At 40.5% G+C, this 25714-nt stretch overlaps 1 protein-coding gene across 1 annotated transcript; it reads right to left on the bottom strand.

The window, feature by feature from the left end:
• Positions 1-229: 229 nt before the first annotated feature.
• Positions 230-17355, bottom strand: LOC145824130 (uncharacterized). The gene is made up of 5 exons (XM_082923725.1): positions 17296-17355; positions 1723-1884; positions 1036-1629; positions 855-953; positions 230-646 (listed from the first exon to the last, which is right to left on the bottom strand). The coding sequence occupies exons 1-5, from the start codon at positions 17353-17355 to the stop codon at positions 230-232; spliced, it is 1332 nt and encodes a 443-aa protein (XP_082779851.1).
• Positions 17356-25714: the final 8359 nt, after the last annotated feature.

Genomic DNA, 25714 nt, shown 5'->3' with positions numbered 1-25714 from the left:
GGTGATTACAATGCGCATTACCATTCAAATTCATTTCTTGTGCAAAACAAATTGATGCGATACGATACTAAAAGTTCAAAATACAAACACCTTTTCAAAAGCTATTTCATTTCATCATGCTTTACAACGGACAAAAGGTACAGGTTTTACAAAAACAAAACTGCCTAACAATGTGCAAAGTGCTACAAACTACTAGTAAAAAGAAAAATAAAGCATGGAAATAACAACATCAAAATCCTCGGGCACGGGAACGAGAAGCCCGCCTGGTCCTCTTTTGTGGAACAACCTCCACACCATCATCAGAGTCGGAGCTGTCGTCCTCAGGATCCTCCTCAGCCTCGCCTCTGTTCCCCGAGCCAAAACCGGAGCCTCCCTCCTCGACAGATGTCTCGAACTGACGGTCGGTAGCCTCCTCCTCCTCCTCCTCATCAGACTCCACCTCCACAACATGAGCCCTGCGTCTGCGGACAGGCCCCCCTCGAGCTCCTCGAAATGGCCTAGATGGCCCGGCTCCTCGGGAAGGCCGAGATGACCCCTCCCCCTGATAAGGCCCGGATGGCCCAGCTCCCTGATAAGGCCCAGATGGCCCAGCTCCCCAATGAGGCCCAGGTGGCCTGGTCTGTGGCTGACCGGACCATGAAGGCATCTGAAAACAAAGAGTTCAATTCAAATACATCAGTCCGAATATATACATCAGATGCAGATACAAGCAAAAGCTACGTAAAGTGGGTGCATGTAAATACAGTGTACAAGTGAGGTGTGTGTCAGATGTGCTCTACACAAGTAGTCTATCGATGCAGTAGAAATCAGCATGTCATCAGAAGTATGACAAATGCCAAAAAATTGAAGGGTACCTGAATGCCCGCAACAGACAACTGTGCCTCCCTGCGTAGGACCATGCCCTCGAGTGTGGCCACCAGCTCAACCATCTCCTCCATGTACCCTCGCGATGGCTGCAAAAATGAGTTCATAATCATCAGTGAACAAATGAGTATTTAAACATCTGAAATGATGAATGACGAAAGTGGAGCGTACCGGCGGTGAGTCCGGATCAATGGCATATCGATCACTGGGCATCCGAGGCTCTAGTGGAACTGGAATCGGAGAGCTAGTCCCATACTGCCACGCCATCAACTCAGTAGGCATATCTGGCCATCCCAGATGAGGATGAATCGACGGGTTCGGAGGAAACGGTCTACTCCCACCTCTAGATGCGCCAGCCCTGCTAGAAGAAGGGATGTCTGTAGCCCGAGCCTGAGCCTGATCCGAGGACGACATACCGGCAGGTCTCATCATCGGAATACGAGCTTCTGTCAATGGAGGCATCAAATATATGTGACGGTAGGTGGCGTAGTCCCCCTCCGCAACATATAACAAAGCATCGCTGCCTAGCATGGCGCCGACTACCTCTGAGTAAGAGAGCCCGTCAGCGGTCCGCATACTAGCCGGAGGTACCGCGGGAACATCCTGGGAAAGATACCCCCGTACCTGGCACAGAAAGCGCTCCCCCAGGAACCAGACTCTGCCGACTGGCCCTTCGAGCAGGACCCTATACCGGGAGATGCCTGATGCTCCGGTATACTGAAGTAAGAGATCATCACCCAGAGGTGCCCAAGGCTGCCAAGTAATCTGCGGATGATAAATGTATAAACCAATCAGAGAACAAGAATATACAGAACAAATCAAAGATGAAAATGAAAAGGACTGAAACTTCTGAAGTACCTCTGAGTGTCGCACAGTGTCGAAGTACTGTCGCAGGCGAACCAGGGTCTCTCGAGGCCTCGCCCGGTGCGGGCCCTCAAATATCAATGAATATGGGGTCACGGGAATCCCCACCACCTCCAGCACTGGGGCTAACGATGGGAAATATACATAAGCCCATAACTGAGAAGAGCAGTGCAGAATGTAAATACGAAATGCTGAGAGCAAAATGCAGACTGTAAAAGTACGCTGTGTGTGCAATGTACAAGTAATGAAGAGCAGAAATGTAAATCGAGGGGACAGAAAGTACCTCCCAAGCTCTCCAGTAGCCGCCAAGCAAATCGCCCCGCCCGCGGGAGGTCGCGCTCATGTAAAAGTAGAGGGTAGCCAGGCCAGCGCCACCCCAATCATATCTACTGACCTGTGATAGGTCGACTAGAGCGCTCAACAGATATAGCCCAATGGTGTTCCCTCTGTCGGCGAACAGGGTAGTCCCGAAGAGGAACATCAGGAAGCCACGAGTATACTGCTCTGTCTCCTCAGGAGTCTCGGGCATCATCTCAGCCCGCCGAAAATGGGAGGAAAACCAAGTATAGCGGACTCTCCCAGAGACCCTGTCAACAGGTGGGCGAGCCCCCAACAAATACATCCAGGCGGCCTCCCACTCGCCCATATCCTCATCGTATGGGATGGCCCAACCTCCGACATCAAGGCCGGTCAATACAGCAAAATCAAAAGGGGTCATAGTCATGTCCCCGGCAGCAGAGAAATGAAAGGAATTGGTGGTGTCCCACCATCTCTCTACCAAAGCTGCCATCAAGGTCCTCCTAGCAGGACAGCGTGACAACCCGGCGCAGAAGGGCCCAAACCCTGCCAAGTCTACCAAACCCCTGACGCCCTCCGGGAGCTCAGCATACCAATCCCGTGCCATGGTAGAACCATACCCTCGCACACTGCGGGAACCACCCTGCATTCAGAATGAATATATGTGTCAATAATGAAATAAATGGGCTGTGTGCCAATAAGATGAAATGGGCTGTGTGCCGACGAAGTAAAATAAACTACATGCAAATTCTATCTACCTGGGCTGCGTGTTCAGAGAATTTGAATTTTGGGCTGCGTGTTCAACTTTCAGTTAATTTGTGGGCTGCGTGTTCACTATCTACCTGGGCTGCGTGTTCAGAGAATTTGAATTTTGGGCTGCGTGTTCAACTTTCAGTTAATTTGTGGGCTGCGTGTTCACTATCTACCTGGGCTGCGTGTTCAGAGAATTTGAATTTTGGGCTGCGTGTTCAATTTTCAGTTAATTTGTGGGCTGCGTGTTCACTATCTACCTGGGCTGCGTGTTCAGAGAATTTGAATTTTGGGCTGCGTGTTCAATTTTCAGTCATCACCGGCACCTGAAAAGCCTCCACCGTGGGGAGAATTGCCCGCCATGTTCAAGAATCTGCAAAAGGGAAGCAAAAATGAGCAAAATGCGCAAAAATTGGAAAAGTCAACAAAAGTCAACTCTCGAAAAATAAAAAGTCAACAAAAGTCAACTCCCGAGAAAATATTCTAAATATTAAGATGAACTTACCTCAAGTGTTGAAAATGCAAAAAGAAGCTCCGAAGCCGGAATTTAATCGCTCCAAAGTGTTTAAAACTAAGTGTTTTTACGAAAACAATTTGCGCGAGGCGTTGGAAAACGCGCGTAAAACTCAAAACTGGAGAGAAAAGCGTTGAAAGAGGCAAGGAATGAAATGGGGTTCGGCTGCTATTTATAGGCTTCAAGCCTTGGATGAAATGCATGCAAAAAGGAGGCAAAAAGACGAAAATACCCCTGGGAAAAGGGCACGGCCGGTCGGCCTCTAAAAATAGCTGGCCAGCCATCTGCTTTTTGCAGAAATGGCCGGCCAGCCATTAGCTTTTTTAGAAAACGGTTGGACACCCCCCCTTGGGAAGATAAACGGCCGGCCATGCTCCCCACATACTCACCTAGCTCTCTGCAAATTTTGAGGAAGATCGGAGTTCCCGGGACCTGAAAAAGTTCAAGAAACGTACACTTCCGGCCGCAAAATTGCTCCGTCCGGACTTCGGTTTCGAGTGCTGACATGTGTCTCATCATCATTCATCGAAATCAAAGTGTATCCTTTTTGAATGAGCTGTAACCTTTCAAAGAAGTGGATCAGAGGTCGTGATCAAGTTACCTTCGCCGAAACACGCGTTTCCGTACTCGTTGTTTCATGACAAATGAACACCCTGTTTCATGCTCGTTTTGTACTATCTTGCATTCTCATAGACATACTCGCATTGTCATGTACATTTCTCGATATTTGTATACCTCTGTGTTTGAGCATGCGTCGTCACACATATCTCATTCTTGCATTACGATGCATCCACTCACAAACACTGCGTGTGTCAAACTTTCGAAATCACATTGAATATATGTTGTTAGCATATTGTGCTTGTTGCAATTTCTCTCTCTTGCAGGCACGATATTGTATGTACGGTTCAATCGAGGTTGGTACGACCAGACGAATCGCGCAGGTATCGTATCTTCTCCGTGTGAGACATGGCGGGGATTGAATAATCCCCCGCGTTCTTAACTGCATGAAATGTAGTTGTCGCTTTGCATTCTTGCTTAAAATTGTTGCATCTATTTGCGAATACTTGCCTCATTACAGCTAGCTGCATTTGCACGATCATCGGGCTACCTTCGGCTTCTTGCATATCATTTGCATTTTGCCCCCTGCCTGCGGGCATGCCTGCGGGCACATCTTTTTCTATCTTGTATGTTTGTCTGAGTCTTCGGCCTTGTCAAAAATGGGTCGTCTCTAGGCTTTGACATTCACTCCCGTCACTTGTGACTTCCGAGTTCTGTCAAAGAGGGGCAACTGTAGACACCCCATTTTTGACCGACCTTAAGACTCAGACGTCACCGATTAAGCGCTTGGTGATGTTGCATAATGTACTTGTTCAGAAGTTTCAGAGTCGCGGCTGTGAGCCCTGCCTCCGGACTTCCAAACCCTTTTCTGTGCCTTGTCTCGGTTTGCGAGCCAGACTCGGTTTTCTCCGTTTCTTTTCCTGAGGGGAGGGAGAGGTCCCGTAGACCATCTCTCAATGTCCGTAGGCTACATTTGGTGGCCGTAGGCCATTTTGCCCATTTCGGAGTCCGGTTCCCGGTTTTCGGAGCCGTCAGGCCGTGTGCCTCGGTTCGGGACCACCTAACCATCTCCGTTTGCTCTGATTTTTGGCATACATCCTATTTCATCCATTTTGAGGGACACTGAGGGCTGAGAAACCCACTTCGAGGTCAAATACAATTTTCGGTGCTTAACAGCCCATTTCCGGGACCTCGAAATGCGTGTTTTGCCCCCGGAACATTCGTTTTGCAATGGTTTTCGTTCATTTTTGGCAGGTACCTCTGTTTTATCACAGGGAAGGTCACTGAAGGGTGGGAGGCCAGCAATTGTTGCAGCAACCAGTTATCTCTCCTCCGGAGCCTCCCGGCGCCCGTTTTTCCAACTTCCGGGCTAATGTTGAATACCTTAGAGCCAGCGTTGCCAACTTTCAACCACATATCTGTGATCTACACATCTGAGAGGCCCCTAAAAGTTCATGGCCGGCCATTAAGGTCACCTGACCCTTTTGACCCCTTTCTTCCGGGCTAATGTTGAACCCCTTGGACCCTTTTTCTCGAACTTTGAACCACATATCTGTGATCTACACATCTGAGAGGCCCCTAAAAGTTCATGGCCGGCCATTAAGGTCACTTGACCCTTTTGAACCCCACTTTCCGAGCCACTGTTGAACCCCTTGGGCCCACTTTCTTGGAATTTCAATTACATGGTTGTGTTGTACACACATAGGCCTACCTCCCCAATACCTGGCCGGCCAGAAAAGATGGTTGACCCTTTTGACCCCTAGCCGGCCGGCTAGGGGGTGTGGCCGGCCGGCCACCTCCGGCCAAAGTGAGCGGCCGGCCGTGCTCTCCTCACTGTGCCCCTTCCAGCTGTGAGGCAATATCCCCCAGATATTTTCTGTATCCGGGGGATATTTTGGGAGAGAGTTTTCCTCTCCATTTGACCCCCCTTTTACACCCCCTTTCTTGACCATATAACCAGCTGAGGACCTTCTTCTAGGGGGTTAGAAAATTTGATCTTAAGAACTCCATAGCCAACTCCATCTTCATCTTCTTCAATTCTTCAAAAACCCTAAGTCCATTAACCTCCATTCCTTCTATACCACCAAACTCTACCACCACTATCTCATTTCCAGCAGCTAGGAAGGATTCTTGAAGGCCAAAGGAGCAGCAAATCCATCCAAGAAGCAACCAAAGTCTAGATCTTCAAGGGTAAGTTCCACTTTGATCCTTTTGACCCTTTCCTTTGATCTATTTCTAAGCCTCATTTCTTTTTGGTTTCAAGCTTCGGTCCTAACTGAAAAGGACCATATTTTGAGCTCATCATCACTTCTCATTAAGGGCTCAACCTTGTTTGAGCTCTCCATAATATACTTGCTTCATTGACCATGTTGTATGTCATGATTTTGTATGCCTTTTTTGACCTATGAGCAATTTATTTTCGAGCATGTTGTAAACCGATATGAGGCATATTTTGAGCCCCTCTTCAACATTGGAGAAGGGCTCAACATTGTTTGGTGTTTCCATATGTCACTTGTAGTTATATCTCCTATTTAGCCCCATTTTTGCATAAATTAATAGCTCTCTTTGCTTCTGTTTTTGGACCTTGGTCCGAACTGAAAGAGGTCTTATTTTGGCCTATACTTCATGTTTCATTCACACTTTTTTCCTGTTTGGTGATTAGTTTATACACTTCATGTTTTAGCACCTTTTGAGCCTTATTTTGCATCATATTTTTAGCATGTTTGTATACTGATTTTGAGGCTGCCATATACTGTAAATGTTCATATTTTTGGTCCATCTTCAGTGTTGTAGAAGGAATTTTTTCAGTTTGGGTTTAGCTTATACCACTTGCTTCATTACCCCTATCTTGGCCCCTATTCTTGTATGCTATTTTTGCCATACCTATATTTGCTGTTTGGCCATGTTTATAACTGGAAAAATGCTTATTTTGGGACTGTCTAGCTTCTGTCTTTGCATTGCATGTCCATGTTGTGCATGTTTAGTATGGCTATAGGCCATTTCGGATGCCTAATGTTGCATTTCGGGACATTTCCTTGCATTTCATGTCATTTCGCTTCATTTCGGGACTGTTTTCCCTCATATTTTGTTGCTGAAATTCCATTAGTATGCTTGCATATCATTTCCATGTCATTTCATATCATTTTATCATTGCCTCGGTTTGCGTGCCCGTGTGCACGCATTTCGAGGCACTTCATTTTCTGCCATCGGCATCCGATGTGAGTGTGGCTGAGGCTCACTCATGTTGGTATAAGCCCATTTGTCATTTCCATGTTATTTCATCACATCTTATCATCGCCTCGGTTTGCGTGCCCGTGTGCACGCATTTCGAGGCACTTCATTTTCGTCCGCCGGCATCTTATGTGAGTGTGGCTGAGGCTCTCTCATGTTAGTATAAGTCCATGTTGCATTTTCCATGTCATTCGCATCGCTTTTGCATCGCCTCGATTTGCGTGCCCGCGTGCACGCATTTCGAGGCACTTCATTTTCTGCCATCGGCATCCGATGTGAGTGTGGCTGAGGCCCAATTCATGTTGGTATAAGCCCACTTGTCGTTTCCATGCCATTTCATTGCATTTTATCATTGCCTCGGTTTGCGTGCCCGCGTGCACGTACTTCGAGGCATCTCATTTTCATTGTATCTGTCATCGCCTCGGTTTGCGTGCCCGCGTGCACGTACTTCGAGGCATCTCATTTTCATCGCATTTGTCATCGCCTCGGTTTGCGTGCCCGCGTGCACGTACTTCGAGACACCTCATTTTCATCGCATTTGTCATCGCCTCGGTTTGCGTGCCCGCGTGCACGCATTTCGAGGCATCTCATTTTCATTGTATCTGTCATCGCCTCGGTTTGCGTGCCCGTGTGCACGCATTTCGAGGCATCTCATTTTCATTGTATCTATCATCGCCTCGGTTTGCGTGCCCGTGTGCACGCATTTCAAGGCACCTCATTTTCAGCATTCCGTCATTTTCTCGGTTTGCGTGCCCGCGTGCACATATTTCGAGGCATGTCATTCCATAGCATTGTGTATGTTAGGATTGTATATTAGTTGCATTTCATGCATATCATGCATATTGCATCGTGTCCGGAATAGGAGTTAGCCCGGGCACGGGAAACGAGGTACATTTCGTACTCCGAGTGACGGAATGTGTCTCAAATCCCCAGTCACCGACACTCTGGATCATCCATGATGGAGTTAGGTTTTAGCTGTAGTTTCATGTGCATTCATCCTATATTGAGTTGTGCATTTCGACTCTTCGGCCATCATGCCTCAGTATGCGTGATGGGTGGCACGAGGATCGAGACATGCATATATCTGTGCAGATACATTGCTATGCCCCTTTCCTGCTCTCTGTTGCAGCAAAACGAAGAATCAGTAATTTTTCTGGGCTCAGCACGCATTTCAAGAACAGGTGTAAACAGAGGCTAATTGGGGCATTCCGGTGGATTTCCGCGCAAGACAACCCGGACATGCATCATCCATCAGAAGCAAGACAGTCCCTGGCTTGCACGCCAGTTTTATTTGCTTTCTTAGTTAATTCATTAATTAATTAGAAATCTGTAATATTCTTTTATTCGGGACTGTAATATTTAGACTGTATTATTTATTCGGACCCTCCGAGTGAGGGCACAACTGTAATAAGTGTGGGTGAGTGTGATGTATGTCTTCCAACCCCACGTCTTTCTCCCTTTTATTTATCCGCTTTTGATGGTTAGATTAGGGCATATTTAAATTAGCATACAGTATGATAGCATGTTTGTATTCATTCATCTATTTTGCATGCATCGGGCTCGGCGCATCATACTAACTGCATTTGTATTTCAATTCCAAGTTGAATACATGATAGTTGTAGAATTTCACATGCCATCTTAGAATAGCCGAGCCTACTATAATTGCATTTTGCATGTGTTGCATTAGGCATTTCTGTATATTTAGGATCATGCATAATTTCTAACATAGTTTCTATTTTGGCTTGGAGTACTCGGTGAGTTTTTATGCTTTAGCATCCTTGCATGCGTGTGAGTGAATGCCATGATAGCATACTTACCATGAGGCTATGTGCTTACATGATATATCTGCCTGAATGCCTGTGGGTGAAGGTTGAGTTGTTTAGATTGGAATAAATCATCGACTGTTTGTTTTAAGCCCACTAGATAGTGGCAAAACCATCTTTTCTAAACCCACCTGCGGGTGGTAAAATCTGCATTTTAAGCCTACTTGCGAGTAGCAAATCATCTTTCAAATAAACAAGCATGAAATGTTTTGTTCCAATTCGGGCGATCCAGTCTATACTTATATGCTGTGTGCATCACATAGTAACCTAGGCTAATAACCGGAATAAGAACTCACAATGTTTTCAAAAATTGATATCATGGTTAGTAGAGGCCGGTCTATGACCGGGCGAGCGGGGGTGCTCACGAAGTGACCTTCCCCAATCGTACCCAAGTTCCCGAGCCGAGGCAACTTTGGTGATGACGGACACGTGGCCTTTTGGCACCGAGTCAGGGTTTCCTAAATTTCCCAAAATAAAATATTTAGGTGGCGACTCTGTATCTGGCAAAGCAGTCCATGTTTGGCACTTCTTTCAAAAATCTGTTTTCTCAAAACGATTTGCCGGATTTGGACTCTTTGGTTCAGACTTAGAACCGTGACTACACCAAGTCGAGTCCGAGCTGTAGCGAGGTCCCCCGCGGGCTTGTTACACTCACTCTAAACAGACAGTCCAATCTGAAAAGACGGGATGCAAAAACGGAACCTGTAGAAGTTGAAACAAACTCGGATGCTCCAAATTTTCCCTCTTTTCTTTTGTTTTGCAGTCTGGAACCCATATAGCTTCAGATAGGTCTTGGTTTTACTGTTCTCACATGACCTGGATAGAACCCTGCGGTTTTTTTTTTTTTTTTTGAAAGCACAAAATCTTGTTTTACACAAATGTGGAGAACGACACGGCACTCCTAAGTACAAAACGATTCATTTTGAAATTGAGAAATGAATTCTTAACCGGGTATTGAGCCTGCAACAGACCACAGCCAAAACGACTCAACAATGGAAAACAAAGGTAGAGCAACCTAAACACAACTCAACAAAGGAAAAACAAGGTAAAACAACCTAAACACATTTATTGACACTCAAACGACTCAAAACAAGAATCGAGACAAACAAAACACATAGACACAACACTTAGCTGTGTTACAAAGGCAAGATACCTCTTGGTGTACGAGGAGCTAGTTTCTCCGGGTATTGTTTCCCACCCTTTCTTATTTGTGGTTCTCACATCACTCGGCCCTCAGGCTCGGCTTTTCTCACAAAACCCTTTTGCTCACCTTTTCTCTCAGCGCACATCTTTCTATTATTTAATCTTTCATTTTTTATCCCTTCCCTGGGTGGTTGATGGATAAACAAAAAGTTGCGGGCTCTTGCCCCTAGCATTTTGCTAGATTCTCTTTCTTTTGCGCACAGCTAGTGAATTCCTCCCATAGAGGAATTGTGCTACAACTGGGTGTGTAGCAAATCTGCAGCTGACATCGGTTGACAATACTCTGCTGGAGAGTTTGGACGTGATCAGATCTGCCCCGATGAGGGAGTGTAATATCTTGCCCCATTCCAGCTCGTACTTCGCACTTGGCTTGATACCTCGTTGCTTGGAGGATGTAAGAGCTTTCTGCCCTTTTGTGGTCAGCTTCAGTGGTGCCCCTTTCTGGCAGGTAGAATGCCCTTTCTGGCAGATAGAGTGCCCTTTCTAGCAAGTGTGTTGACAATGGGGAAAAGATAGAACACCTGACTCAACTGTGCCCCTAGTTCATCATTTTGACCATTTTTTGTTTTTGACTTTCTGTTAAAACAATTTTGACCAAAATGAGAGTTAGATTAACATGTTTGTTCAATTTTCTGATTTAAAATCATGCAAGTCAGGTTATGAGCACTGAAAATTTTCCTTTTTTGGATCCAAGAAATGGTCCAGTTCTAAAAGAATGGAATAATTTTCGAGAGAATTAGTCAACCTTATTAAAAAAAAAAATTCTCAAAAAACTATTTTTGCAAATGGTCACTGCTTAACGAGCACAAAACCTACTCTTGAGATGCACAACTTCAGATTCGAAGGAAAATTGCCCCTTGCTTGAAGAGAGCTGCATGGCAACGGAAAGTTGCCCCTTGTTTGAACGGCACCGCGGCGCATTGAATGGCAACAGAAAGTTGCCCCTTGTTTGAATGGCACTGCAGCGCATTGTAGTCAGTCCTCAGAGTGATGAACACAACCAAATTCTCGGATACAGAGAAGGCGAAGATGATCAAAACCATTACATGGGCACAATCAATTTGAAGTGTTTTACAGCTGGACTTCAGAATGAAGTTGCCTACGTATCCCAAAGATGGGAATCAAGCCTTACGTAGTTCGGGTAAGGTACACTCGGGTATTTAACCTCTCCTTTTGTGCTCTAACTTTTGCCAAGGCCGCCCTTCCGGGTTTTCAACCTTGCGAGCTTTGTTCTTCTTTTCTTTTCAATTCTTTTCGTTTCATTTCATTTCTTTTCTTTTTCTCTCTTTTTTTTATCTCTTTTTTTATCTCTTTTTTTTTTTTCATTCTTTGCATTTTTTCTTTTCTTTTCTCTTTTCTTCTTTTTCTTGCTCTAACTTTTGCCTGGGTCGCCCGTCGGGGTTTTCAGCCCAGTGAGCCTCTCAGGGGTAAAAGTGTAGCTTGTCCATGTCAAATGGTTCTGAAATCCTGAAGTCATCTGAATCCAAGAGAATGGCTGTTGTTCGCTGACGATGTAGGTGTCCATCCAATAGAGGCTGAATTTGCCCCTAGTATTGTGAATAGGAACTCAGTTGTCCTTCAGCAATGTCTTCTTCTTTCCTCCGTTCCGGGGTTTGGCATTCTTGCCGATCTTCATTGATTTGTGGAATGATCCATCTTCGGCTCTTCGAGCACAATCAGACATTTTTCTGCCTCTAGGTCGAGGGCTGCTTCGAATCTGGCCACACAGGCCTCACATTGCGATTGACCATTGAACATTCTGAGTTAAGGCTCAAGGTTGGAAAGCAAAGGGGGGGGGTTGAGTCTCAAGGTTGAGAGCGATCCTAAGCTGCATAATCTCAAGAGCGATTCCACACAGGTCTTCGCAGGACTGCGCAAAACATTTTTGTTTTGAAATCTTTTAAGAAGCGAGTAATCGCTCGCGCGAAAGACAATGTAGAACCAATCTGGATCAAGCCAGGATCCTTCTCAGTACTTACATTAACAAACATGATTTCATTCATTAAGGGCTTAGCATGTCTTTCTTCCTCTCAGTTGATCAAATTTTGCAAAACCCGAGGAATTCTTCCCTCTTTGTTTTCATCGCAGTGTTCAAAATTTTTTGAAAAACTTAGGTCAATGCAATAATTTCAGGGCACAAGAGAGTAGATGGAAACACTGCTATTTCATTCAGAACTTCTGGCATAACTGGCACAAGGCAGAAGTAAACACGAGAGTGTGAAAATCACTGTTGTTCATTCAAATCTATTGGCATAACTGGTTCCTCGGCAGAAACAGACTCAAAAGAAAACGAAAAGACAAACACAAAACAAGCAAGTGATGTCCGAGGTAACACCCTCAAAATCACTGTCACGACCCAAACCCGCCCCTATGGGTTTAGCACCGTAACCGGCTAGTAATCCGAGATTACCGAAGGCCTGCTTAATAGTAATACAGTAATACAGAGTACAAGGGCTGGCGGAAACCAATACAGTAAATAAACAATGTCCAATGAGCTGTGACAGTCTGTATGCCAAAAAGACTTTTCATTCAAATATATACAGTCAGACAAAACAGTATGTACGTATATACAATCATTCAGTTCAGGGACCTAATCCCTATCACACAGTACAGTAACAGTTTATACAGTCGAATAGGACAGATACGAAGACAGACGGGGAATTTAAAAACACCCCTAAGCCGTAGCTTGACAGGCTCGGAACCTCGCAGTGAGGCACAACGGTTGGCTTGACAAAACTGGAGTTTACCCCGACGCTTCTAGCTGCGGTCTGGTGCCTGCACACCTACATATATATATGAACAGTGAGCTAAAGTCTAGTGAATAACACAATGCGTAAAGAGGTTAAGAATGAATGTCCTTATAGTAATGAAAACAGTTCATTAAATCAATATTTCAGTCGTTCAGTCGATACAGTCATATGTGGTACATCCATTAGCATAACAGTACAGTAAACAGTAGGTCTTAAAAAGACCGAGCAGTAAATGATGGCCATCAGTCAGTAACAGTAGTGGTTCCAACGAGGGAACCGACAGAGATCTCTGTAGCAGTAACAGTGAACAGTAGTTGCTAAGGATGCCACAATACAGTTCAGAATATAGGACATACATTCATTCAATTAACAGTATCAGTTCAGAAAGCAGTACGGTTCAATTGTTCAGAAGATAATCATTTTGAACATATCTTTACACAGTTGTTACTCACAGAGTTCTGGGCTACAGTAAGCTAGAGCGCGTCCCCAGTCGCCAACCCTACACAGTTACAGATTGAACACACACTAAGTTACACAGTTAGGAAGGATAATAACTTAAGCCCTAATTGCCTCGGTGTGTTCTACATCTATATCCTCATTAGGATGCCTTAAACTAGGCCTAAGAATGCCTAGGATGAGATGAGGATGCAAAGATGCACCTGAAAAAGCATTTCCAGACTTTTTAGAAAACAGGGGTCACGCTCGAGCGTAGGTTAATCCGCTCGAGCGGACATGCAGACAAAGGTTTCTGCTCGAGCGTAGACTTACCCGCTTAAGCGTTCTGCAGAACAGTCAAAAGTGTTGGATAGGCGAAAATCACGCTCGATTGGGCGCTCGACACCCGCTCGGGCATGAGACACAATTCCCCGCTCGAGCGTCAATTATTCCGCTCGAGCGGAATTCAAAACAGAACAAAATGCTGGGAGCACGATTTCCACGCTCGAGCGCCAGTCACCCCGGTCGAGCGTGAGTCCAAATTATGGAAATTCCAGATTTGAACCTCAAGCTCCAAACCAAGTTTTAAACCCTAAATTTCGATCCTCTTGGGCCAATTTTCCAGAAAACACATCAAAACTCATACTTTAACATGATTCAAAACTCAATTTGTAAAATCAAAGCCCAAGGGTGTTTCAAATAAATCCAATTCAAACCAATTTCCATGAATATGAAGAACATGCAAACATGCATGAATTTAAACCATTTCAAGCTTCAATTTCATGCTCTACTGAGCCAATTCTTTCAAAGACAAGGTGAAAACATGGTCTATTGTAAAAATATGAGCATGCATGTACAATTTCATGAAGGACAACTTCAAAACTTCAAAGTAAAGGCATTCATGCATGAACTAGGCTCCAATTCAACATTATGAGACCAAAACTTGACTTAAATCACTAAAGGCTCAAGAACCACGCATGAACAAGCTTAAATACAACAAGGAGAGGTTGAAATTCCTTACCCAAGTCTTGAATTAGAGGTATGGAGGCTCAAGAAGGCAAATCTCTCACAATTTCTTCAAGATTCCAAGCAATTCAAGATGAATTCACTCTACCTCCCTATTCTCCCTCTCTAGTCGGCTATACACTCAAGAATAATGGCTGAGCAAATGTTTGTAATGCAAGACTAAGCCTTAGACAAGGTTTGGTGTAGTGGCCCACTCAAATGGCAAAGTTGTAGCTAAGTCAAACTATGTAACTTCTTAATAATTAACCTAATTTAATCATACCGAATCAGTTTTTAGATAAATATACTATAAAATCACATTAATTCTAAGGATCACAAATCATCAATCAATTTCGGATTCGGCCGCCGATAAGGCTTTCAATTTGCAATTTAAACATAAAAGCACGAACAAATAATCAAATAACCAAACAGATAGAATTATAAGTAAATAGGTATACCCAGTCAATTCAGTTTCAATTTCAGTCGGTCAGTTCAGTAGTTTATTCAGTTCACTTATCAGTCATAATCAGTTCAGTTTAACGGTAATCAGTGGTTAATCAATAAACAGTGACGAGGGTTGTTACAATCACCAGACTCTAACAAAACAGGACTGACTCGGTACAACAAGACAAACCCAACTGACTCAGTAAGAAAAGACTGACTCTATACAAAACAACAAGACTGACTCAATACCCAAGTCAGAAAGCATAAAAACTGGTGTTTGCATATTGCTCAGAACAGTGCGTGCCATTCCTACGTCTGGAGTTAATCGAGCGCCACCCGCAGCTGGTTCATCCCTCGATCACATCACATTATCTCCCAAGTTCACCGATCCAGTGTCGATAGACTTTGTTGAGTTCGGCGGGAGGATGACCCTGTTGTCAAATAGATCCTGTACTTCATGGCGAAAACAGAAGCAGTTGTCGATAGTATGGCCAGTTTGCTGATGGTACGCGCAGTACTGGGTAGCATCATGCGTAGCCGGAAGAGGGTTCGGGAGAGGCCGAGGCTCAAGGGGTTTGAGATGGCCTTGTTCAACAAGGATTTGGAGAGCTTTGGATAAAGGCATATAGAGGGCATGGAAGACCCTCTGTCCTCGGAGTAGATACTTCGAGGTTTGTGGATTTTTGCTAGACGCACCAGTAAAGGGATTGGCAGGCGCTGACTGCGTTTGCTGATTTCTTCCGAGCACGGGATAAGAGCTGAAAGGAACATTCTTGGTACAACGGTCCTTCTCCCGGCTTGCCCCTTAATTCAAACTGCCCCCAACTTGAGTGGCGAAAATGTCGTCCACAGTTTTTGCAACAACTGCGAGCATTTGCTCTTTGTTCAGTCCCTCGGCTTTCAAAGCCTCAACAGCCAACAGAAGATGTTCATGGGTATCCATGTCCGCCCCTATCTTGTTCTTTTCACTCGCCTCCACTTTGCCAAGGGATTGGCATTCCTCAAATGCAGCCCGTTCCAAGACTGGGGAGCCTTTTGACATGAACTCCCCGGTATGTGATGTGGTTGATGACGGAGCCAATGTCCCGGAGGCTAGATCTGTCACAGTTCTCTGAAGATCTTCGATCATTCTCTTCAGCTCAGAAGTAGTGGGCTCACGGGTTTGAGATGATTGGGGTCCAGGTGCATCCATCATGCATAAGTCCATGCTTTCTGGAATGAACATCTCAGGCTTGGGTAGGTGGGCTGCGGTGATGTATATGCTGGGGTCGAAGGTGGATGGTAGCGTATGGATGAGGTTGAGGTGGGGAGGTGACGAGTCAATACTAACCTGAGGTCCTTTGGGTGGAGCTAGGGTCTCTTTATCAATAAGATCCTGAATCTTATGACGGAGGCGGATGCAACGGTTTGTATCATGACCGTGCTGTTGATGATAGGCACAGTATTTAGCTGGGTCATATCTTAGTGGAAGAGGATTTGGAAGGGGTTGGGGTTCTAGGAGTTCTAGGTGCCCTTCTTCTCGCAGCTTTTTCAAAGCTTGAGAGAGACTCATGTAAAGAGGATGGAATTTTCGAGCTTGGGGATGATTTGAAGTGGCGGTTTTTTGGCCATTGAGGGAAGTGGTGATAGAGTCTACTTCTGAGCATTTCACAGCTGCACTACCATCGGTAGTAGCATTGGAACTGCGAGCAACATTTCTCTTCAACAGCTCATTATCTTCTGCAAAGATCCCTTGTCGGATGGCATCCTCAATTTGAACCCCCATTCCATGAAGGTCTAGAAAGGTAAATAGTGGTAGTACGATCATTTTCTGCAACAACATGCCATGTAAATTCTAAACAATCATCCTGATCTGATCTTTGTCGGAAGGCCTTGTAGTCATCATTGAGGCTTTTGCTCTCCATCTCGTCACGAACTCTGAGAAACTCTCCTTAGGTTCTTGGCGAGTGACTTCGAGATCACGAGTTGTGACCTCGATCTGTGTGTTGTACGAGTATTGAGCAATAAAGGCCTCAGCCAGCTCTTCCCAGTTCCATTTCACGGAGTCCTCCAATTTCGCATACCAGATTGTGGCTATCCCAGACATGGTTCGGCCAAAGAGAGACAACTTCTGAGCTGTGGTCAAACCCATTGGCCTCAAGATATCAGAAAACAGGTGGAGGTGCACCCTTGGGTCTCCAGAGCCGTCGAAGCGGTCGATATGTGGCATTTTGAATCGGTCTGGCAGAGTCACGACCGAATCGGTATACCCATCTCCAATGTCCGGAATGGACTTCACACCTTGAGATTTCTTGAATAACTTTTCAAGCTTGCTTACTTTTAGTGCCGTGGGGTCCACCTCGAACTCAGAGGGAGAATCCGGTGGGTTGATCTGTGCCTTGGATAGCTGAGGTGGGATCGGGGGCGGAGCTGGCCCTGTTGGAATGTCCGTCTCTTCCTGGACATTTACTGTCTCCTCGGGTGCTAGAGCTCCTGGTGAGGGAAGGGCTTGGTGCGAAGCAGATGCTCCGGTTTGCTATTGCAGCCTGGCAATTAACTCTGCCTATTGGGCCACTACTTCTGCTTGACGTGCAGCCACTTCTGCCTGGCGGGCAACATCCTGTTGCATAGCCTGCATGGTTTTTTGGAGCTGACGCATCATGTCCTCTATATTAACTAAAAACTGCGGATTTTACTGGACAGGTTTGTATTCCCTCTCTGAAGTGGAAGTAGATATCTCAGCCCCAACTGCGCACAGGTGAGGTGGATAATGATCGCTGAGCTGGACACTGTTGAACTGGTGATCTGTGCTTGACTGGCCTTTTACCCTGCCTCTGGCGAAGGAACACTGATTTGCCCTTGAACTGAATCTCTGACCTGAAAAAGTCTATCAATACAAGTTCGGTGTACCTGGGGGATATTGGAACCTTCTGAAGCTATGATTCCAAGACTACCTAGCAAAAGAGAAAACATGCAGCATCTCAGCCCAATTTGCCAATCTGCTAATCCGCAATTCGATTCATAATTTTACTTTCAAACCACTCGAACCGCACTGCGTACACCCCTAATGGTAGGTGTATATATTAATTTCTGTATTTTTTTTTTCATGTCCTTGCAATTAACTATTCACATATGGGAATCAGATTAATAAGTTTTTAGAGCAAAATGGGAATTTAATAGATCCTTACTGTTCTGCGGAAAAAAAAAAAGATGAATTACACTAATAGTCCCTATAGTTTGGGCCTTGTGTCATTTTAGTCCCTGACTTTTTAATTGTGACACATTTTTTCCTGAATTTTGAATATTGTCCCAAATAAGGACAATTGAAGATATCATTAGATTTTTCAAGGGTAAAATCGTCAATTTGATAAAATATAAACTAATTTGACAAAAATAAATGTCAAACAAATATTTTTTAATTTTTAAAAATTATTTCTATTCACTAAAAATAAAATTACGTAAAATTGATAAATCTTTTGGACATTTGTTTATTTTTTTTACCAAATTAATTTTTATTATGTGTTTGGATGATGATCGTGTAAAATTAATTTTTAAAAATTAATCATGTAATTTTTATTAGTTTTTATCAATTTTACATAATTTTATCATTGGTGGATAAAAATAATTTTTGAAAAATTAAAAATATTTTTTTGACATTTATTTTTGTCAAATGAGTTTATATTTTATTAAATTGATGATTTTGCCCTTGAAATTAAACAATGGTATCTTCAATTGTCCTTATTTGGAACAAGATTCAAAAGTCAGGATCAAATGTGTCACAATTGAAAAGTCAAGGAGTAAAGTGACACAAGTCCCAAACTATAGGGATTGTTAGTGTAATTTGCCCAAAAAAATATGGCTGAACTTGAGTCTCAAAATTAAGCTTGTTAAAGGAACCAAACTATTAAAGCTTGACTTGCGTTTGACTTGTTATGTTTGTTTGAGATTAACTTGTTACGTAGACAAGTCAATTTTAAACACAATTTTAATTTCGTTAAAGTTTTGAATCAAATTTAAATAACTTATTACTAATCTCAATAAATTATATGTCCTATAAAAAAAATAAGGGAAATAACAATTACTTCCTCAGTCCCATGGTAGGTGTATATATTAATTTCTGGAACTTTTTTTTTTTTTTTTTTTTTTTTTTTTTTTTTCATGTCCTGCAATTCTCTATTCACATATGGGAATCAGATTAGTCAGTTTTTAGAGCAAATTAATCCTTATAGTTCTTAAAAAAAATATATATGTGAACTTTGGAGTTTCATAATTAAACGAACCAAGTTATTAGAAATTGAATTGTGTTTTACTCATTAAATATTTGTTTGAGATTAACTTGTTAGGTAGACAAGTCAATCTTGAACACAAATTGTTTAATTTTCAAACTAAGTTTGAACTTATTACTAGTCAATAAATTTACATGCACTATAAAAAATAAGCTACCCTAACTTGACTTGTTCAAAGTTCGTTTAAATCTACTCGTTATGTAAACAAGTCAAGTTTAAACATATTTTAAAAACTTGTTAAATTTTTGAAAGTTTAGATAATTTACTACTCGGTTGGATTTCGCTCGTTTATAGCCCTACTCAAAATTATAATTTAATAATTTAATTTAATCAATTTTATAATTTTATTTAATCTTGTTATGTAGATTATTTAATCTTGTTAAATAATCCTATCAATTTTATAATTTAATCAATTACACTAAACCTTATCTTGATCTCTCAATTTGTATCCCATCCCCTCATTTGGATTTAATAGTGTTAGTCTCCGATATGAGGTTGGCTTATTTTTTTATATTATATTTTATTAAACATCAATTTATGTATTTTATTAGATTATTAATCCAATTTCAAAATCATATCCACCCAAACAACCATTATTAAATAGTTTTTTTTTTTTTTTTTTTTTTTTTTTTTTTTTACTTATTCTGACTATATATATATTGTTTTTGAACAGGATAAATAACACCCTAAAGTTTAGTTTTTATATATAAATATCTCCTTGACGTGTGACTTCCTGTAAAAGTTGGTTGATCAACTCCATTAACAGAAAAACTTAAATGACTTCAATTCACTTACCTGTCATCTCCTTGATCCATCTAAAACATTTCATGAAACATGAGAGGGACAAAACAAAAGAAACTCCAATTCCACCATTACTACTATTAAAAAATCAAGCAAAATAAAGTTAAAAAAACAAGCGGTCCATGACAAATAAATTAGAGAGAAAGAGTGAGAGAGATATAGTGTAAAGATTGTTAATTTTGGGAAAGAGACCTAAGTTGCCAGAGATGCTACCGATGTGATCCATCAAACAAATTAATTGATGATATCAGTAAATAGTGTTAATTAACGTAACGATTAATTAACAGAAGAGGCAAATTGTAATGAGATTATAAATTTTAAAGAGAAAAATATATTTTTTAAAACGTTAGGAAGATATCTGTATTAAAATAAAACTTAGTGAATGTAGTAGTTTAACCTTAAAAAAAGGAGATTTATTTATAAATCCCATTTAATAGATTTATAACGAATAAATCTATAAAGTTTTAATTATTTTTTTATTTTTAATTTACTTAATTTTGATATATTTAAAAAGTAAAAAAAATTATACAAAATATTTACATATTTTATTGAATATAACAAAATACAAAAATATATTGAATTTTCAAATTTGTTTTTATGTTTTGTGTGTGGGGAGTTTTTAAAAGCAAAATCATAAACATTATATTTTTAAGTGTATCTAAAAAATAAAAAAATTATATAAAATATTTTAAAAAATCACTAAAAAAAATGAAAAATAAAAAAAATTAATTTAAAAAAAATAAATTAAACCAAACAAAGTAATATTTTATTACGAATATAGAAGCACATAACATCATAACCTATATGAATAGATGATATACTCATGAAATCACACTATCTGTAATCCTTTTTTTTTTTTTTGACAAACTTTGAAATCAGCGATAACTTCATAAAATATTTACACATTGATAGAATAATTTATAATTTTAATTATTAAAATGGCTACGTTGAGTTTGGAGAAAGGAATTAGATGCTTGCAGAAATGTGGTGTTAAATCTGGACCTCCACTCCCCTCCTTACTGTCTATAGCCCGAAAAATTATTGCCAATTTAGTGGACCATGACTAACCATACTCTTTAATTATAGTTTATTATATCTTTTTATATTTTTCAATCACTTAATATAAATTTGTAAATTTTATTCTCTCTTTTAATCATGACACCATTAGGGTAGCATGTGACGGTGCCCTAAAACGAACCAATAACTTTTCCTATAATCCCTAAGACCGACCAATAGCTTCTACTCTAATCATGTGGTTAAGGTTTTTCAAAGTTTCATTATAAACAAAAAAAAATTTAAGGATTTGACTTTTTTTTTAAGTTGTTATTTTGATTTGAGAGAGTGTTTGAATTTGAAAGATTTATTTTGAGATTGATTTTGGTGGGTTCCACATGAGAGATTTGATAAAAAATTTGATAAATCTTTTGAGGTCTCTAATATTACTCATAATTGAGTGGGTAATAAATTAAAAATTGACATCTATTAAATCACATCATTATTGTGAGTTGAATGAGAGATATCAGTTTCCATAATATACTATAAATATGATCTAATCGTATGATTGCGATTATTAAATTTTGTGATTTTTTATATCGATAATTTTTTTTTTTAAAATGATCATACAAATTGAATTATTTAAATTATTGAAATGTCGACATTAACCCAACAACAGTTTAGTTAAAATTCACAGCTAAAAACAAGGCTATTGCACACAAATTGGATTTGGTTTTATCTGTTATGCCTATGTGGTAATCTTGTTATAATTTTAACCACAGCAAAATTAAAATAAAAAAGAAAAATATTTAAAATCCACAATTTTATTTTATTTTTTATAATTGATTCTATAATGATGTGGTATAATATGTATTAATTTTTAATTTGTTACACATCTAATGTTGTAGACCTTAACTCCCTTACCACATCATTTTAGATGAATTTGTGAATCTAAAAATGTGAATCTTTAACATTGTTGAATAAAAAACATAAAACCCCATAATTTAGATTCCTAAAATTATCCACAATGAAATTTCAAGAGAAGTAGGCCCTACACAATTGAGTATATAACAAATCAAAAATTGACATGTATCAAATTACATCATTGTGGATCAAATTGTGAGAGATTTTTTTGTGTCTTAAACATTTTCCTATGTTTTCATCACAGTTCATCGTTTTCATAAATAAAAAAAGAAAAATGAATTACCTTGTTTGGTTCCAATTTCTAAATTTAATTTCTAAAAATTGATTTTTTTTTAAAATTATTTATTTATATATTTTTTTTAGTGAATTTTTTTTAACATTTTAAGCAATTTTTTTACTTTTTAAAAATACCTAACCTAGATATAGCTAAAAATTAAAATATTTATAAAAAAATATTTTACAAAATTAATAGATATATAAAAGTATGAAAATATACTGAATTTTTTTTTATTTTTTTATATTTTTGGCATTTAATAAATTTTTTAAAGATTTTTTAACCAATATTATACTTTTTAATTATATTTTATTAAGAATACTTAAAAATTAAAAAAATATTAAAAAAATTTTGGGGTTTTTTTTTTAAGCTCCCTAATAATAACAATTTTTTGCATAAAGGACATTAAAAAATGTAATACTGCCTCAGGTGCCTAACCAAAATACCAGCGCATTTCATCAATTTCTTGGACCAAAATACCCTACGTCTATTCATCTTCAGATGAGTTGATTTTTTTGACCTGTCTACTAGATATTCTCCTTTGTGATGCTGGTACTGGTGTTGGGTATTTTCCGGCGAGTACGAAAACAAATTCAGCAAAACAAAAGCACTAAGTTTGGCAAATTTGATTTTCTGGGTGAACAAACAGAGTGGAGTGGAGTTGATAGATGTATATATATATGATACATACATACATATATATATATATATATACAATCTGTTGCTTACTGTCTTGACTAGTATATATATGATAATTAATCAATTAAGACCATTTGCAACCATAATCAAACAGTCACTCTTAGTTATCTTATCTATGGTTGCAAACATATATATATATATATGATACATACATATATATATATATACAATGTCAGCACATATATATATATCCAGTGTTGAATATAACATTTTCAGGTTCAAAATTTCTCTGAGTGTTGAATATAACGTCTTTTGATTTTTTGGGTTTAGTAGAATTGGAGTTATTTCTGGAAAAGCAATATTTGGACCCCTACTTGAAGAGTATTGGAAAAAGAAGCTTGAGGAAGAGGCAGCAGTAGAGGAAGGCTTAAAGTGATCCAGAGAAATTTGAATTTTCTCTGGATTCAACCCAGAGAAATTCATACCATTAAGTTTAAAGAAAATCTATCACAAACTCATAAAAGAACTATTAATTTGTTTGTGAAGGAAATTGTGATTGAATCAGCAGCAGCAAAACCAATGACAAATTGATCAAATCAGAGTTTTATCGTTCTAGAGAAATTCTGGACCAGAGAAATTTGAATTTTCTCTGGGTTGAATCCAGAGAAATTCTTTGGAAGTCCAGAATTTCTTTGCTTTCGACTGATGATGGGTTGCTTTTCTTCAAACTGTCAAAATTGAACTGCTTTCTGTGCATTTGGGGCTTCTTATTGAAGCTTCTTGTGTTCTTGTTTTTGTAAATTTCTCTGGCTTGCTACATTTGTGTTTCTCTATTATGTAATTTTATCTGGCATGTTTATGTTTCTTCATTATTTTCTCAAGCAAATTATCTGTGGCTTACTACTCTATTGGTGTGGCTAATTTTCTCTAGCATTTATAATTTTCTCTGGCCAAATTACTTTTCTTACTTGTGTGTCTAATTTTCTCTAGCAGCATTTATAATTTTCTTTGGCCACATTATGTTTATGTCTTGTGTCTAATTTTCTCTGGCATATTTATTTTGTTCAATGCTCCATTTCCTCAAAATTTCTCTGTTGTGTAATTTTCTCTGTCATGTTTATGTTGCTACCTTGTAATTTTCTCTATTGTGTAATCATTGCTACCTTGTAATTTTCTCTGGGATTTAATGTTTATGTTTTTATTCTATAGAAATGGCAAAGCGCAGAAGCAGCACAACCCCAGAAACCCCGAAAAAGAAACCAAAAGTCTCTGTGTCTGCGTCTTATGATCTTAGATCAAAACGCAGTAGTAGCACTAGAACACCACAAAAAAACAAGTCCAAGTTGAAGAAGCAATAAGCATCAAGATCAAGACACCAACTTCAAGGGTGATTTTCACTCAACTACAAGCTTAACATTTTCTCTGTCATTTTCATTGGATTATAATAACAAACCTACGATTTTCTCTATACTACAAAGAAAAGTCCAGAAACATGAATAGTGCAAAAACAAAAAAAAAATGAAAAGTGCAAAGAAAACATATCAGAAAACTTTGAAAAGTGCAAACATATAAAAGCACATAAAAACACAACATATAAGTCCAAAGAAATTTGTAATACTTATCATTTGTAATACAATCATATGATTTTCTCTGGACTACAAAGAAAAGTCCAGAGAAATTTGTGAACTTATATTCACTTTCAATATAACAAAAACAAAAACAAAAACAAAAACAAAAACAAAAACACATTAACATCAAGAGACAAAAATATATTAAACACAAGCACATAAAAAAAGCACAGAGAAGATCTGTTATGTTCACAAAACATTCAATTCAAAAAAATTAAAAAAAAAAAACAAAACACTTACTACTCTATTGCTACGTTTGTAAATTTCTCTGCTGTAGACACCCCATTTTTGACCGACCTTAAGACTCAGACGTCACCGATTGAGCGCTCGGTGATGGTCCATATTGTGTTCGTTCAAAAGTTTCAGAGTCTCGGCTGCGAGCCTTGCCTCCGGACTTCCGGGCTCTTTCGTGTCTTGCCTCGGTTTGCGAACCAGGCTCCGTTTTCTCTGTTTTCTCTTCCCGAAGGGAGAGAGAGGTCTCGTAGATCATCTCTCAGTGGCCGTAGGCTATGTTTCGTGGTCGTAGGCCATTTTGCCCGTTTGGAGTCCGGTTTTCAATTTTTCGGAGCCGTTGGCTGTGTGCCTCGGTTCGGGATCGCATAACCACCTCCGTTTGCTCTGGTTTTTGGCATGCATCTTATTTGCTCCCTTTTGAGGGACACTGTGGCTCGAAAAACCAACTTCGTGGTCGAACACCACTTCCGGTGCCTAACAGTCAGTTTTCGGGGCCTCGAGCTGCGTGTTTCGGTGCCCGAACCTCCATTTTGCATCGGTTTGAGTTCATTTTTGGCAGGGACCTCTGTTTCATTGTTAGGAAGGTCATATAAGGGTGGGAAGCCAGTAATTGTTCTGACAACTAGTTTTAATCCTCCATCGGCCTCCGTCGCCCGTTTTTCCCACTTGAAAGCCAATGTTGACCACCCTAAGGCCACTTTTTCTTGTCCCAAACCACATATTTGTGTTGTAGACACCTGGGAGGCCACCAATATCATATGGCCGGCCAGTAATTGTGTGTGACCCTTTTGAACCCCTCCTAAAAGTGGGCTTTTCTCTCTCCTGGTTTACTTTCTCCAGTTTTTGACTACATGGTTGTGTTGTGCACACATGGGAGGCCACCAATCTGGGGTGGCCGACCACTAATACTTCTTGAGCCTTTTGACCCTTGGCTGGCCGGCCATGGGGAGGGCCGGCCGGCCACCTGCAACTTAGATACCAGGCCGGCCTTGCTCCCCTCCTCTGGTACATTACAAATATGTATTCTGTTTCCCCCCAGATTGTGTATCCGGGGGGCTGCACTTTTGGGGGGAAATTTGAAATCCATTTCCCCCCCTTTTTTCCCACACTCTTGCCTATATAACCAGCTCCCCCAGCTGTGTTTTGAGGGTTACAAAATTTGCTTCAAGGCTCTTGCATTGCATCTCTCTCTCTCTACACTCCAACCCTCAAAACCCC

This window comes from Camellia sinensis, chromosome 4 (assembly GCF_055761805.1).
Source record: "Camellia sinensis isolate YWXY chromosome 4, ASM5576180v1, whole genome shotgun sequence".
Classification (NCBI taxonomy): Eukaryota; Viridiplantae; Streptophyta; class Magnoliopsida; order Ericales; family Theaceae; genus Camellia; species Camellia sinensis.
The sequence above is the reverse complement of the archived record's forward strand: the minus strand, read 5'-3'. Positions and strand labels throughout refer to the sequence as shown.

What these genes read in the sequence shown, in the direction of transcription:
- LOC145824130 (XM_082923725.1), bottom strand. Translation starts at nt 17,355, where the DNA reads ATGCAGGCTATGCAACAGGATGTTGCCCGCCAGGCAGAAGTGGCTGCA. An exon ending in TTGATCCGGACTCACCGCCG is followed by an intron (nt 954 to 1,035) that starts GTACGCTCCACT and finishes TCATTTTTGCAG; the next exon opens with CCATCGCGAGGGTACATGGA. An exon ending in TGTCTGTTGCGGGCATTCAG is followed by an intron (nt 647 to 854) that starts GTACCCTTCAAT and finishes CTTTGTTTTCAG; the next exon opens with ATGCCTTCATGGTCCGGTCA.